The sequence below is a fragment of the Armigeres subalbatus genome, chromosome 2, assembly GCF_024139115.2.
Source record: "Armigeres subalbatus isolate Guangzhou_Male chromosome 2, GZ_Asu_2, whole genome shotgun sequence".
NCBI lineage: Eukaryota > Metazoa > Arthropoda > Insecta > Diptera > Culicidae > Armigeres > Armigeres subalbatus.
This window is the reverse complement of record NC_085140.1, coordinates 173,661,976-173,678,309: the sequence shown is the minus strand read 5'-3', so window position 1 is coordinate 173,678,309 and position 16,334 is coordinate 173,661,976. Positions and strand designations below refer to the sequence as shown.

At 39.5% G+C, this 16,334-nt stretch overlaps 1 protein-coding gene across 1 annotated transcript; it reads left to right on the top strand.

The window, feature by feature from the left end:
• Positions 1–141: 141 nt before the first annotated feature.
• On the top strand, positions 142–10,392 carry LOC134211221 (ester hydrolase C11orf54 homolog). The gene is made up of 3 exons (XM_062687914.1): positions 142–389; positions 9,317–9,415; positions 9,475–10,392. The coding sequence occupies exons 1-3, from the start codon at positions 311–313 to the stop codon at positions 10,263–10,265; spliced, it is 969 nt and encodes a 322-aa protein (XP_062543898.1). The 5' UTR covers positions 142–310; the 3' UTR covers positions 10,266–10,392.
• Positions 10,393–16,334: the final 5,942 nt, after the last annotated feature.

The following is a 16,334-nucleotide window of genomic DNA, read 5'->3' as shown; positions in this document are numbered from 1 at the left end:
ACCAGTGCTTATAACCAACACATTGAGTGGACAGCTGATTCGTATCCGTATAATGATAATGCCACGATGAACGAACAAGTTTTAATTTGCGCCACTCGACACTCGCTAGGCTAGCGAACATCCTCGTACGATTTCTAGACTCAAGCGAGCTGTGCGGTGGTCAATCAAAGTGACTTTCATTCAGTCGACGGAGCTTGATGCGCGAAAGGTAGTCTGCACTAGTTGATGTACCGTCTTTGTCATTCGCGGTGTAGTTTATCCAAAACGATTGTCTTCAGTTAGAAAGTATAAATTAACAAATAATAGAGAAATGGCCAGTATCGATACAACCATACTACCGTTTGAAGAGAAGACCCTATATGTGCCGCCACTAGAAGAAGTATGCAAAGGTAGGTCAGCAAGAAAAAAGTTCAGCATCCGAGATACCAAACTGGTTTGTCTTTTTTTTTTCTTCAAGCGATGTATTTTGTCCGCGGCGTGAGACTTGTTCTTATTAAGATTAAAGTTACCGGTCGTGAATGCCTTCAGCACATGAACCAGACTATTTAGTGCACTAAATATTGTAAACTTGCCTCAATCCAATGTGGATAAAATACAACATATTCAAAAAGTGACTATCAACGATTTCTTTTTCGATATAATGTTCTTCGTGGTTTGAGATGTAATATTCATGGAAGTATAAACTTACCAGTAACCGCATAAGAAAAATAATTAGTTGGACCCGTGTGCTTTCAATACTCCAAATAGTCGCACAACGGATGTAGAAGCCATCGATAGGTGCCTCGGAAACCCATAGTGTTGAGTACCAATAGACTCAGTACGATGAATTGAAAAGACATCTTTATTGTTTCTGTTGTGAATGTAAGCAAAAAAGGACATTTTTATTGAGGCCTACGATTTTGGCACCCGGCGGATTAACCTGGTTTCCGCAAATATTGTCCTTTCAATGTCCCCTCCGCGTGTTTCTCTCATCTCATCAAAGTTACGTGCTGATGATGGTATCTGATAAGTGGAGGGAAAAAGGGGGGAGGGGGGTGAACAATACCTCAGTCGAAACCTGTCTGGTCTGGTACCTGGGCGTTCCCCACAGTATACTGTGCCTTGTCGTGTTAAACCGGGATTATATATATCCAGTGCAACTCGTGGGATTATACACTTCATATTCAGCGTTATGCAAGACTCATATAAATTGCATTCAATACACGGGTTACTGTCCGAAGTAGATCCTCTTGATTCTGAGTTAACTACTGATACTGTGTGAAAAAAGTGTTTGAGAAGATTGCAATTGGACATTTGTTACAGTGTTACAGACTAATTCAGAATTATTTTCAAAATTTTATTTTGAATCTTTCTGGTATTGCAGTAACTAGTCCAAATCGGGACAGCATACAAAATGACTGGTCTAAAAATTTGTTTGCAAATCAAAAAAATGTTCTTAATGATTTTCCATTTATAAGTTAATATTTTTGTTACATCTGGCTTGAATGCCTTCAATGTGATATTAAAAAGAAAATTTATCTAGCCTAAGTCCTAATATTTGACTTCGCTAATCCAATTAATTGGAACCCCATTCATAGTGACAATTTGTCTGCTACAATGTTTAAAGTAATAAGCTCACGGCTTATGTGGGAAAATTTTAAGCTGACTTTTGGATGCAGTCGGGAAAATTATCTATTTTTGCAAGTGAGTAGGAAAAAATATCCAAACTTTTTTTTGCAATCTACTACAAATGACACGAAGGCTTCGCCGTTTGGAGTAAAGGCACGTGTCATCTGTAAACCACGATTTTTGACTCTCTTGTGGTCAATCAGGTAAGACAGAAAAAAATGTTATACAATATGGCCCCAGTATGCTGCCTTGGAGTACACCAGCTCTTACAAATACCTAATCTATCAGATTTAGATTTCTGATAGTCTACCTGTAGTGACCGATCTGATAAATACTTTTGCATCAGTCGAATAATGTACAGAGGAAAACTAAAATTCATCAAATTTACAAACCAGCATGTCAAACCCTGTCAAATGCTTTCTCTACAACAAGAAGAGCAACTCTAGTCGAATCAGATTTGTTAAGTCCATAGGGGCTAGCTTTTGGGGGGCGAGGCACTTTTTGCCCCCTCAATAATTATCTAAGGGGGTAAAGTGTCGTTTCGCCCCCTCAATATATTTTGCCGTCAAAACTTCACTATCCAAACGAAGTTTATCCATAAATTGTCATATTATTGCAAAGGCCAATTCAAATAGCTACCGGACTATTTTATTTACATTGGATGTGGAGCCTATTTTTGCGTCGCTATGTGCGTTCATGACCATAAAAATCCTAGATGACGAAAAGAGAGCTTTATTTGTTCATTGTTTGGCTTACCTATTATACTTGGTTGTAAGAGATACCATCATATTTCAAATTGGGCTCTCAGGAATCAATTTTGACTGGGATTCTGTTTCAGGTTCTTCAATCAAATGATACCACCAATCTAGGACTGCTTTGCCCAATAAGATGGACTGTGAAGTATGTGTAGCAGTCGTCCTGTCCTGGTGAAATATTCTGGTTCATTTGAATTTTTCACAAATTTGTCAGACAATTATGTTTCAGGAGACGCGGCGCAATACACAAACAAACAAACAAAACAGTTGATGGTGCAAAGAGATATGTTTCTGCAGTTGTTGATAGAAGGTACCAAATCCACTGAAAGCGTCTCAGATGTCGTGCACTATCTGCAGGAACAACCGCATTTGATAGATGCTCTGCCAAAATTGATCAAGTTTGTGAAGGTATTGATCGCCATTCCTATACTGCTGCTACTGCAGAGTGACCATTTCTGGGCTCCGAAGGTTGAAAACCTATAGAAGATCCAGTATGGAACAACAGCGACTGAATTCCATATCTCTATTGCACTTCCAAAAGGACATTTATTGGCGAATAAATTGAATGTGGACGAAGTGGTGTTTCAATTTATTTCAAGGAATAGCCAGAAAAAAATAAGTTTATATGTAAACATGGCTCATTATATTTTTAAATCAATTGAAAGGATGTTTAAGTGTTGTAACTGGCCTGACCCGGACGAGGTTTAAGTTCTAGCGATATGCAGTTTATTCTTTTTATTAGCTCCAATCAGCATATATAGATAACGGACGGTTTTTCGTATCGGTGTCAGAACAAATCGACGACGGAATTCAGTTGCTGAGTATTGTTGCAACGTCCAGGTCACGAGACAATTTACATCTGGTTCAGAAGAAATCGAATTTATGTTGATTCAAGAACCAAAAATATTTGCAATATTGGCACTGGTATAAAACATCTCAATAGTAGAGAAGAGGACGAAATGTAGTGGATAAAAATGGATTGAGGATTTTTGTTAAAATTATTATTGAAAAATACCATTATCTGCAAATCCTTGAATTCTACATTTGACTATGTTCTAATGTAGATTACAAAGAATTGCTGATAATGGTATTTTTCAATAATAGTTTAATCACAACTCCTGCAAAAATGGTAACTTGACTTAGAAACCTCGTGGTTAATGCCTATGGAACTGCTGAATGCACACTAAGCAGCGATCCGGCAATGTCTCAGTGGGGGATGTAATGCAAATAAGAAGAAGATGAACCATCTATTCCATTCTTTTTAAAATAATCTTTCCAAACAGCTTACTTATTAAAGAAAGCGAACTGGTTGGGTGATAACTAGAAGCCTCAGCTGGATTTTTGTCCTGCTTCACAATTGCAACAACTTTGGCGTTTTTCCATTTATCTGGAAAGTATACCAATTGAAAACATCCATTAAATAAATTAACCAAAAAGGATTTAAAAAAATTCTCAGAAAGTTTGTTTATAAGTATGTAGAAAATAGCATCATCACCCGGGGCTTTCATGTTTTTAATTTTTATAGTAATATATCTCACTTCATCCAAATTAGTTCCCAACGAAGGGTCAAAAACATTCACTTGATTGAGATTAAGAATGTCTTCGAAGGTCCGTGTAACCTAATCATCAATTGGACTAGTGAGACCTGTGTGTGTGTACAAACTAACCCCCACTGTCTGGCAGTGATGTTATGGAAGAAAGCTGTCTGATAAAACAGTCAGATTTAATCCGGGAGTTAGAAAGTGCTAGCTCTACTGCAGCTCCAGTGACCCATTTCAGAGTGCCTGGTATTTCATGTCCACTCCGAGGTCACTATCACTAACAGTAAGCCCCGCATAAATACATTCAGATATCAAATGGATATATGCAATATATTTATACTTCCGGGATCAAGATTTATATCCATGATACATCATAAATATACATCGTTGAACTCAGACCGTATTTAGTGAAATCAGTTTTTATATATATATATTTTTAAGTATGGAACGGACTCACCATATTTGAAACTTTCCAATCCATCGTTTGTGCCTGACCATTTTGATCCAACCATAATCATTCTCTATAATCTTTGAATCGTCTCAAATATAATTAGGGTAATTGTCGGGAAATTTTGAATCATTTTGAAACATCTTCTCATCGTCATCATCTGGCTCTGGATTGAAACAAGTGTCCTCACATCTTGCCTTCGCTCACCCGGTCAGCAATAATTTATCAAAAAAGCACAAACAATGTCACTAAGAATTTCTAGTTTTAAAACATTCACTTTAGTCTCAGAAACTTGACTTTTTTTTTCTCAAAGAAACGGTTTTTTTTTTTCATCAATTGGACTAGTGAGACCTAGACTAAAATTATGGGCACTCTCAAATTGTTGAGCAAGTTTTTTAGCCTTTTCGCCATTTGTTAATAAAATTTTATTTCCATCTTTAAGCGCTGGAATTGACTTTTGAGGTTTTTTTTTTAAATTTCCAAAAGGGTTTCGAACTGGGATCCAACTTCGAGACATTATTCTCAAAGTTGGTATTTCTCAAAATAGCGAAAAGTTTTTTAATTTCATTTTGCAATTCTCGCCAAATAACTTTCAACGCGGGATCGCGAGTTCTTTGGTATTGCCTTCGCCTCACATTTTTTAGACGGATCAGTAGCTGAAGATCGTCGTCAATAATAATGGAGTTGAATTTAATTTCACATTTAGGAATTGTAATGCCTCTGGCTTCGACAATTAAATTTGGTTAAAGCACCAGTCTAGCGTACTGTAGGGTCATGGCTTCGAGTCCCATCGAAGGGGAAGTGGTTACCTCCAATACATTTTCCAAATCAATATCTTCCACATAACGTACATATCCACATATGAGTTTTCATAACATTGTAAATTAACGTCCAAGTCGGGTGGTTTAATCCCCGGAAATGGGCAATTAACTTTGATTGAACTGAATTAAATTTGTCAAAGATACGAGAGCATTATCAATATCACTTTTGGTATCGAGAGGAATATCAACATCAAAATTCCTATCGATATACGTTTTATATAAATCCCAATCAGCTCTATGATAATTAAAAGTAGAGCTGATTGGAGTGTTAATGGCTTCTTGTGAGATTTCGAACGTCACAGGAAGGTCCCAGTCAACATTTTGGTACCTACAACTCTCGATATAGGTTATTATATAAGAACCAACTTAATCGTATATAATGCACGAATTGGCTATATACGTACCAAAGTGGAGGCGATATAGGTACATACGAGTTTTATTTCACGATTTCTCCCGACATCATATGAACAGTATTACGATTAAACATTAAAATATTAAAAAAAAATACCAGCACCAAGTCTCGAACATGCGATCTTTGGATCTGAAGGCGGATATTCTACCACCGCACCATACCGCACATCTTGAAGAGAATCGGTTTTTTGTCCAACATAAACTACACAATTTATATCTTTACAACTGCTTGAAACTTCTACAAGAGATTTAGAATGAAGTGGTTTCTATTGTATTACGATTCACATAGACATTCATTAGCACTGATATAGGATATTGCAAGGAATATAAGTCATTACGAGGATTTATTCACACAATTACGATTGATTTCCACTACGGTGAAAATGATCGTATACGATGCATTTCATACAACATTTTTCGACAATAATCTGACAAAGTTCAATATGCAGTGCGATTTAGATTTTTGTTGGACGCAAATGCGACTTTATTTGCTGTATGTTATACGATATGTGGTTTACTGGGGTGATCATAGTCAAAGTCAGCATGAGTTATCAATTGGCCACACAACTGACTTGAATCCGTTAAAACTAAATCAATTGTAGAAGGATTTCGACTGGAAGAAAAACAATTTGGTCCATTAGGATATTGAATAGTATAATATCACGCAGAACAATCTTCAAATAAAATTTTACCACTGGAATTGCTTTGAGCATTATTCCATGAACGGTGTTTGGCATTGAAGTCACCAAATATGAAAAATTTGGATTTGTTGCGAGTTAGAATTTGAATATCAGCTCTTAACAAATTCCTTTGCTGCCCATTACAGCATATTACTAACATTATTTCATATTATTTAACAAAAGTGAACTAAATAAAATTCTTGAGAAATACCCCTCTGGGAAGAACCAGATTTCTTTTTTATCTTAATTACTTGGACTGGTGAAAATCCAAGTAATTGAGAAATTGCAATTTATCATCACTGGGGAGACCTTTCAAGTCGACTTTGAACAATCGCTCAGTATTGTCGTCGGACGTGAAGAATTTATGTCACTTCTCAGTTAAATACTGAAGAAGAGGTTTGCGATCGTCAGAGGACCCTGGCAAAACGCGGCAGTCACCCTTCCTGGCAATCCGGAATGAAACCTTGATCCCCTGAAAGTTACTCAGAATCTCCTAAAGCCAGAAAACTCGGCAACAGATACCACAATTGGCGGAATCCTTTGTTTTTTCGCATGGATCGAATCGCCTGGGCTAGAGGTAGATTCGATTTGCTCAATTTCGTCGTGAATCAAATCGAACTGATTGCTCAGTCCGATAGGAGAAGAATTATTTCCAATGTTAGAGTTAGAAGGAATATCTGAAGACTCCAGCTTCCAGCTTTGGCAGGACGGTCTTGAAACCTTGTTTCTTAGAAGGAAGTGGAGAATTCAGAGACTCCCCCCTTCCTCTTGTTTTTGTTAATGCTCATTGCTGAGCGTGGACCTTCGTGACCTTCTAAGTGGTTTTTTTACAGAACGGTGTCCCTGCAGGATTACCACCGCTTGTCGGAATTATACTTTCCCAAACGGGTCCAACGTAAAACGAAGGCACGGGTCAAAGCAAAGATCGTAACGGGATCAGTAGATACAACTAGCGCTGTAAAGCAATGTTGAAATTAAAATAGCTTCGGGTAGTATTAAAAACTTCCTTCAACAAAGAGAAAAGAACCGCACAGTACGAAAGCATGATGCGTTCTGATCCAAAATGCCTCGTTTCTTCGTTATTGCTTGTGCTAGTTTTGTAAAATGTCATCTGCATTTCAGTTCATGTGCAGTACACAACGCCCATTTTCGCCTACTATGCATGGCAACGTCTGCTGGGTCAACTAGTTTCTATTAAAATCAAAATCCCAAATTAGCTCCGGTGTCAAAAACAAGTGCTGCACGACTGTACTTGTATGTTCATTAGGAGCAGAATCGCACAAGTCCTATATTCCCCTTTACTTTAATATGAACTACGAAGTGATGATAGCTGAATTCATCACTTTGTGGACAGCACACCGTATTTGGACCAATTTGTTAAACATTCCACAGACCTTATAGTCCTTTCTATCTGCCTCTGCATCCATTTATCAGATTGTTCTCCAAGCTTTGTTGGGTAGGATTTAAGGACCTGTCTGGAGAATCATTTTAGAAAAATCGAGTTCTTACCGATTATGGTCCTCTGGGTTTATAAATAGTTAACACATTTTAAGTTATTGCTCTTCATTATTATCATTTACCAATTTGTGATTTACGTGCCATCTGAACAACTTACAATGAACCTCGTATCGATATCAGTTTAAGGGTGTAGATCAAGTGTATCAAGTATTTTGACAGAATATGAAAGTCAGTTCTACTTGAACGTATAGTAAGGTGGCTCAAAAAACACTTTTTGAAATATTTTGATGGGCCGCCCTCTTATTCGGTTCTATTTAATGCCCTGATGCTCTCGACAAAATTTCAGCCAAATCGGTCAACGTTTGGGCGGTGCTAAACTCGTTGGAAGTTTATATGGAAAAATGTATGCAGAAACACCGAAAAACAGTGATTTGCAGTTGGACGGTACAATTTACGATGAAGAACTATCATACTCATTCAGTTCTTGTCAAATTCAATGCAGAATGTTATGCTGAAAACCGCGAAAAGTTTAGAGTTTATTGGGCAAAGATATTAGCATTTTACTGGAGTGCTGTATGGGTGAATTTATTTCTTTTCAAAGGTAAAAGAAACGAAATTTGCTCGAACCCCACTGCAGAGAAGTGCTAATAACTTCGCCGGGCAAACACTAATCGTTTCGCGGTTTTCAGCATAACATTCTGTATAAATTTCTTCAATATCTGAATGAGTATGATAGTTCTTCATTGTAAATTGTACCGCCTAACTGCAAATTACTGTTTTTGGATGTTTCTGCATACATTTTTCCATATAAACTTCAACGAGTTTAGCACCGCCCAAACGTTGACCGATTTGGCTGAAATTTTCTCCAGAGCAGGCCCATCGAAAAAATGGAAAAAAGTTTTTCCCATACTAATTTGAGCCACCCTAACGTATAGCCTATTCATCAGTTATATCATTTGATAAAATAATGTATCTTGATATGAATCGTCGTGTACTTTATATCAGTGAAAGTTAAATCTGTGACATCGGAACACTATTTAACAAGCGATAAGGAGTTTGATTAGGCTATTAGTAATCCAAGGATCCATTTATTTATAAATCATTCTGCTTTACCATTCCAAACATTATACGGCATTATTAGCAAATTATTTCTTTTTTCTAGATCAAAGTTTCGATAGATGAAAAGCAACAGTATTGAAAATTTTCATTAGAATGTGTTTCGTCTACGTGACAAGGCCAATATTAGGCGATTTTGGTGTTTCTGTCGCGGATTTCGCGGATTGGAATTTGGTCAGTTTTTAACCGCCCTGTAATCAACATGTTAAAAGATTTCACATCCACCCACTCTTCGTCATATGGGTGTGGAAGCATGTTTAGCCTCATTTGGGACAAAGGAATTTTTGTTGAGTGATTTTACACAAAACTACCAAAATGTGGGAAAAAATGCAATAAAATATAAAACATATACACCATTATGAACGCATATATTGAATACGTTTATATTTTTATTAACATTGCGCTAAATATCCACCTTGTGTTCAAAATTTCACATGACCAAGAGTTAATAATGTTTTCTTCTCTTAATTTCCCACAGTTGTGGCTGCTGGACTTAAGTCTAATTTTGAAACAGTTCAGGTTGAGGTGGTAGACTGTCCGAACCTCACTCAACACCCGTTCCACCTCGCAGGGCAAGGTAAATAATGATTTTGTTTCTTCTTCAAACATAATTTCCTCATAGCCCTTTCATTCTAGGTCTCAATGGCAGCCCAACTCTTCTGGAACTAGGTGGCCCACCGTATCTACTTCCTGATGTGGACTACACCAAACTGTACGATCTGGTGTCTATTTCCGAGCAAGCCCTTAATGTTAAGAAAAAAGAGTTCCTCGCGATAGGAGCCGGAGCGGGCCCGTATCCATTAGTCGACTCCAACTGCGAAGGCATGTATAACCTCAAAGTACATGCTAATGGTCACGTGCTCAGTGAAAGTCACCTGGCACGAGTTTCACCTGATAGAAAAAGGGTTATTCTGGAGAAGATACCCAACACAGAAACGCGCTGTGCTCTACTGGCTAACATTTTCCTCAGTGAAGGCAAACCTGGAAAAGTTCTCAAAGTCAGCTGCAAAAAACGAACTGGCAAGAAAGATTTTATCGCCAGCATCCGCACTACGCTGGAACAGCACTACAAAGAACGCGCGGTTGGCATGGGAGGTGTGTTCCTGTTGAAAAACGGAAAAGCCAAACAGCATGTGATGTCGCCATTTTCGGAGACTCCCATATACACGGAGGATGAGCTGAACACCTGGCTGAATTTCTTCGACATGTCTGCAACATTGATTGCAGTCGGCACTCTCGTTACAAACGAATGTGATCTGGACCTGCGATTGCAACACTTCCACAGTTTCTCGAGGCACGGAGAAGGCGGCCACTATCACATTGATACGACCCCGGACACGGTCGAATACGAAGGCTATTTCAATTTGGGAGAAAAAATCGTACGGGTCGACAAACCAATCAACACTCACAAATTCGGACGTGATTGATGATACGGTGTACGGCATCACTCACTTTTCAAATACGAAGACAGAATCCAATAAAAAATGTGACGTAAAGGGCGGAGGTCAACAGCAATTAAATGCCTGATTAATGTTGTTTTTGAACAAGAGATAATTCATTTTCGTTTCGTGTATGTACGTATAGCTTAGCATTTCATGTCAATGTCAGCCGCAAGCGAATTTTTTGAGTAATGATAAGCCATAGCAGATGGTCGATCTGGTCGTTGTTAGTGAGCGTGGATAGACACTTTCTTTGGAGGGCTTGAATCGAACTGCATAGCCTCGATTTTGCGATAGTAGCAAGAAATCTAATCAAGTTACTGATCAAATAAAATGGGGAGACGGGGAGGGGTCACTTCCTTTTACTTTGATGTTTAGTTTCTTTGTAACATCGTTACATTCAGCCGACCGTAGGTTTTGCTGTTGGACAACGTCTAACCCGAAGGTACAGAGTGTCGATTACCTGGAAAACACTAGAAAACCTGGAATTATCAAGGAATTATTGTAAACCTGGAAAAATCAGGGAATTTTCTTGGGCCAATCAGGAAAATCAGCAATAGAAAGTGAACATTTTGTGTTTATAGCGTTTGTTCAAATAAAGAGTCGAAAATACACGCCTTAATGTTAAAATAAATGGGACATATGCCATAGGACAATGAGCCAAATGCAAGTTATCAAACAAATCACCTCATAAGAGTATAGATTTTGTTTCTTGTGGGCTTGAACGGAGTTGAACTGGGGCACGTAACCCATCAAATTGAATATTTTCATTAAATGTAAATATATGTATACGTTAAAATTTCTGTGAATTTTAAATCTGATTTTTCAATTTAATAAATTTTTGAATAAATTTTCAAAGATTTTATTCCAAGAATTGCCGGAGGAACTCCTGGAAGTATTAAGAAATTTCGTTGAAAATTCCGGAATAGCTTCGGGAATTTCTTTCAAAAATTCCCTCAGGTTCTCCTTTGAAAATAAGTTCAAAAATTCCTTCAGAATTGTTTTCAGTAAACCACCCTCCCCTCGGATATGTGATCTTGCCGCGATGGGTGGGCTTACGCCATTAGCACTGATATGGCAACCAAAGACATATCCTGTCGTGGTGGTATCACATGTTGACTGTTTTTGTTCAATATCGCTTCTCAATTTGGCATGCAAGCACTGATTTTGCGGATGTGCATGTGAACCAACGGACATTGTGTCTTGGAGCATGGAATAGTGATGCAGTAAGGTGGACCTCTTTCCTCAGAAATGATGAAGTGAGATCTCCTCCTTTTTTGCAATACTTTTCTGATGAGTTCCCTTATGATGATGAGTCGTAGCTACGCTTAAATCTAGCTAGATAGGTATATATAGAGAAAATGTAATCAACTTTATAGACATTAATAGGAAATTGGGTCATAGGAATAGGAATAGGTTTCACTTAGTAGAAGTTTTTTCAAAACTAGGAGCGTGGCGCCTCTCTTATTTTGTTATGTCTCAAATTAAAGAGCCATAATATAAAATAATACAAAATACACATGACAACTATGGTATACAAACAATCTAATAATGGCTTCATTCTCAATACATTTTATTAACAGATAGGGAATAGGCGTGATGAAGCTTTATTTTGCCATCGAAAAGTGAATCCTATAGGTGACCACGACTCACATATATAATAATAGTTATTTTACATTTGCTTGTATAAGGATTTAAGACGATTAAAAACGGTAGGGCAAATTTCATTATCTTCGCTCAACTTTAAAGCGATGCTTTTCATACTAGGTTTTTTAAACTAGGTTTTTCATCTATGCGGAAACGACCCTGGGAGATTAGTATTAGATAAATAAAATGTAGGAACAACGCAACAAAATCTACAATGAGTATCGACGTAGAGAACACAAAAAAAACTAAGAAAGACAATATGATAGGATTCGACCATCGAAGAAAAAGTGGTTACCTCCAATACATTTTCCAAATCAATATCTTCCACGTAACAAACATATTTACATATGAGTTTTCATAACATTGTAAATTAACGTCCAAGTCGGGGGGTTTAATCCCCGGAAATAGGCAATTATCTTTGATTGAACTGAACTTGAGTTGCGTGCTCTTGCCTACGCAATGCGGTCGGGTCTGAGCTCTGAGCTTGACGACCGACTGGCAAATAGCTTACACAACCTCACTTGATCAGTACAGTTGCTGATGAAGAATGTGTACAGCCGCCAGACATTCTAAATACTCACGCTCCTCTAATGTGGACGTGTACCATACACATGTGGAAGTATTGACTTGAGAAATGGATTGCGAGTGATTTGACTATGCGTCCAATTTGGGAATCTCGAGCTCGTTCAGTAGCCGCTAGGTTGCGGAGGCCGACGGAGGTCCTTCATAGCTTAGTTGGTTAAAGCACCAGTCTAGCGTACTGTAGGGTCATGGGTTCGAGTCCCATCAAAGGGAAAGTGGTTACCTCCAATACGTTTTCCAAATCAATATCTTCCACATAACGTATACATATTCACATATGAGTTTTCATAGCATTGTAAATTAAACAAGATAAAACAAAATTACATCTTTCGAAATATTCGACAAAATAAGAAGTAAACTTACTGTGTGACTATAACAACTTATAATAACCAGACATCACTACAATTGGTAGAAGACATAAAGATAGGTACAATTCTCCAAACTACTTCTTTAAACGCATCAAAATAAGGGAAGCTCTTAGATAAATATTTCGATTCATTATAACATAACTTGTATAAACACTATCAGAATAATATCCCCAATTTAAAGTGGTTATACAACAAATTCACAAATCTTCCATCTTGGAAACCACGTGCTTTTTCTAGTGTTTTTTTCAAATATAACATTTTACTTCTCAGAAAACATTACTTGTGTCTCTAGAACTTCTATTGTTTGTTTGGTTAATTATTGAAAGACTGACGGTAAAAAGACTGAATTTCCGGAGACGAGCCAGCCTCGGGCTGCAAGTCTCTTAAATAAAGGCAAAAACAAGACTGAAGGGAAATGGGAAATCTATACAAAAACAGAATTTTTGAGATTCTACTAGCTTCTACAATACTCAATCAAATAGTGTTCAAGCGGTCAACATAGACTAGTTCTTCTAAGTATTGGTCCTAGTAGAGGCAAAATTTCTGTTTGGGTCCAGCCTTGACAATTTTAGCTACCATGTAGCTCCAGCTGGATACTTACTTGATACTTGATGGGCTACAGCTCTTCGATGAACCTACGCCGAATGGAGTATTCTTCTCCACTGGACTCGATCCTGGGCCAATCGCTTCCAGTCGCCCTGAACATTGAGCGCCCTCAGGTCCTCTTCAACTGCAAAAAGCCATCGTGTACGCGGCCTTCCACGAAGCCTGCGGCCTCTTCCGGGTTCTCTACTAAATATTATCTTCGCTTGACGTTCTTCCGGCATAAGAACAACGTGACCAGCCCACCGTAGTCTGCCGTGTTGTATAAGCTTAATAATATCCAGCCCTTTATACACCTGGTACAATTCGTGATTCATGAAACGCCGCCAGATACCGTTCTCCTGTTTACCGCCGAGTATTGTCCGCAGCACCTTACGCTCAAACACTCCGAGAGCTCTCCGATCAGCCTCCTTTAACGTCCATGTCTCATGGCCGTATAAATCCACAGGAAGAATCAGAGTAGCACAGAGAAACAGACGTCTCACTTAGAACAAAATGCAATCAAAATCATCGTCATGAAAACATTATCGCCCAATGCTAAATGCCCTGTGTATGGTCAAGCAGCAATCAGATTGCGGTAGTGTGCAAACGTCAAACACAAACAAAACCGATGGAAGCGCCATCGGTGGCCGATCGACCATCTACAAAAAATTGAAAAAAAAAGCTGAACGATGGAACATGTGTTGAGTGAGACGTTTGTTTCTCTGTGAGAGTAGTATACAGCGCGAGTTTTGTTTTCGTTTGCAGACTACGGGACTTAAGCTGGTTACGAAGTCCGTAATAAGCCCTATTTGCAGCTGCAATACGCCTTTTCACCTCGCGGGTAACATCATTATCGCACGTCACTAATGTTCCAAGATAAACAAATTCTTCTACCACTTCAAATTTTTCACCATCTAGCACCATTTCGCTACCACCACCACTAATGAACCCACGTTAATTGCCAACGACCATATACTTCGTTTTGCTGGTATTGATCGTGAGTCTAATCCTCGCTGTCTCCCTCTTAAAAGGCACAAAAGCCTCTTCCACGGCACGGCGATCAATCCCGATAATATCGATATCGTCCGCAAATCCCAGGAGCATATGCGATTTTGTGATAATGGTACCGCTTCTTTGCACACCAGCTTTCCTAATCGCTCCCTCGAGCGCTATATTGAACAGTAGATTCGAGAGGTAACAAATGACGTCAATATTGCATCCGCAACCCTTACACTTGATTTCGATCCGTCCAACGTTATACGAATCAGCCGTATCAGTTTCGCTTGAAAACCATGTTCAAGCATAATTTGCCATAATTCATTCCGTTTCACTGAATCGTACGCCGCCTTGAAATCAATAAACAGATGATGTGTCTGCAAGTTGTACTCCCGGAATTTATCAAGGATTTGTCTCAGGGTAAACATTTGATCCGTCGTTGATCGGCCCTCACGAAAACCTGCTTGGTATTCGCCGACGAAGGACTCTTAAAGCGGTCTCAATCTGTTGAACAAAATACGGGACATAATTTTGTACGCCGAATTAAGGAGGGTTATTCCTCGGTAATGACGGTATGACGGCGAATGTGAGCAGTTAGTGGAAGAGAAGAATGCAGCATGGGCGAGATTGCTGCAACACCGTACGAGGGCGAATGAGGCACGATATAAACAGGCGCGGAACAGACAAAACTCGATTTTCCGGAGGAAAAAGCGCCAGCAGGAAGATCGAGACCGTGAAGAAACGGAGCAACTGTACCGCGCTAATAACACACGAAAGTTCTATGAGAAGTTAAACCGTTCACGTAAGGGCCACGTGCCACAGCCTGATATGTGTGAGGACATAAACGGAACCTTCTTACGAACGAGCGTGAGGTGATCCAAAGGTGGCGGCAGCACTACGAAGAACACCTGAATGGCGATGTGGCAGACGAAGATGGCGGTATGGTGATGGACCTGGGAGAACGCGCGCAGGACATAATTCTACCGGCTCCGGATCTCCAGGAAATCCAGGAGGAGATTGGCCGGCTGAAGAACAACAAAGCCCCTGGGGTTGACCAACTACCAGGAGAGCTATTTAAACACGGTGGTGAGGCACTGGCTAGAGCGCTGCACTGGGTCATTACCAAGATTTGGGAGGAGGAAGTTTTGCCGCAGGAGTGGATGGAAGGTGTCGTGTCCCATCTACAAAAGGGCGATAAGCTGGATTGTAGCAACTACCGCGCAATCACATTGCTGAACGCCGCCTACAAGGTACTCTCCCAAATTTTATGCCGTCGACTAGCACCAACTGCAAGGGAGTTCGTGGGGCAGTACCAGGCGGGTTTTATGGGCGAACGCTCCACCACGGACCAGGTGTTCGCCATTCGCCAAGTACTGCAGAAATGCCGCGAATACAACGTGCCCACACATCATCTATTCATCGACTTCAAAGCCGCATATGATACAATCGATCGGGACCAGCTATGGCAGCTAATGCACGAACACGGTTTTCCGGATAAACTGACACGGTTGATCAAAGCGACGATGGATCGGGTGATGTGCGTAGTTCGAGTTTCAGGGCATTCTCGAGTCCCTTCGAAACCCGCAGAGGGTTACGGCAAGGTGATGGTCTTTCGTGTTTGCTATTCAACATCGCTTTGGAAGGGGTAATACGAAGAGCAGGGATTAACACGAGTGGTACAATTTTCAATAAGTCCGTCCAGCTATTTGGTTTCGCCGACGACATAGATATTATGGCACGTAACTTTGAGAAGATGGAGGAAGCCTACATCAGACTGAAGAGGGAAGCTAAGCGGATCGGACTAGTCATCAACACGTCGAAGACGAAGTACATGATAGGAAGAGGTTCAAGAGAAGACAATGTGAGCCACCCACCGCGA

Excerpts from the sequence above, each read along its gene's own strand:
- LOC134211221 (XM_062687914.1), top strand. The coding sequence starts at position 311 with ATGGCCAGTATCGATACAACCATACTACCGTTTGAAGAGAAGACCCTA. Across the intron at positions 390-9,316 it reads ACTAGAAGAAGTATGCAAAG|TTGTGGCTGCTGGACTTAAG; the intron begins GTAGGTCAGCAA and ends AATTTCCCACAG. Across the intron at positions 9,416-9,474 it reads GTTCCACCTCGCAGGGCAAG|GTCTCAATGGCAGCCCAACT; the intron begins GTAAATAATGAT and ends CTTTCATTCTAG.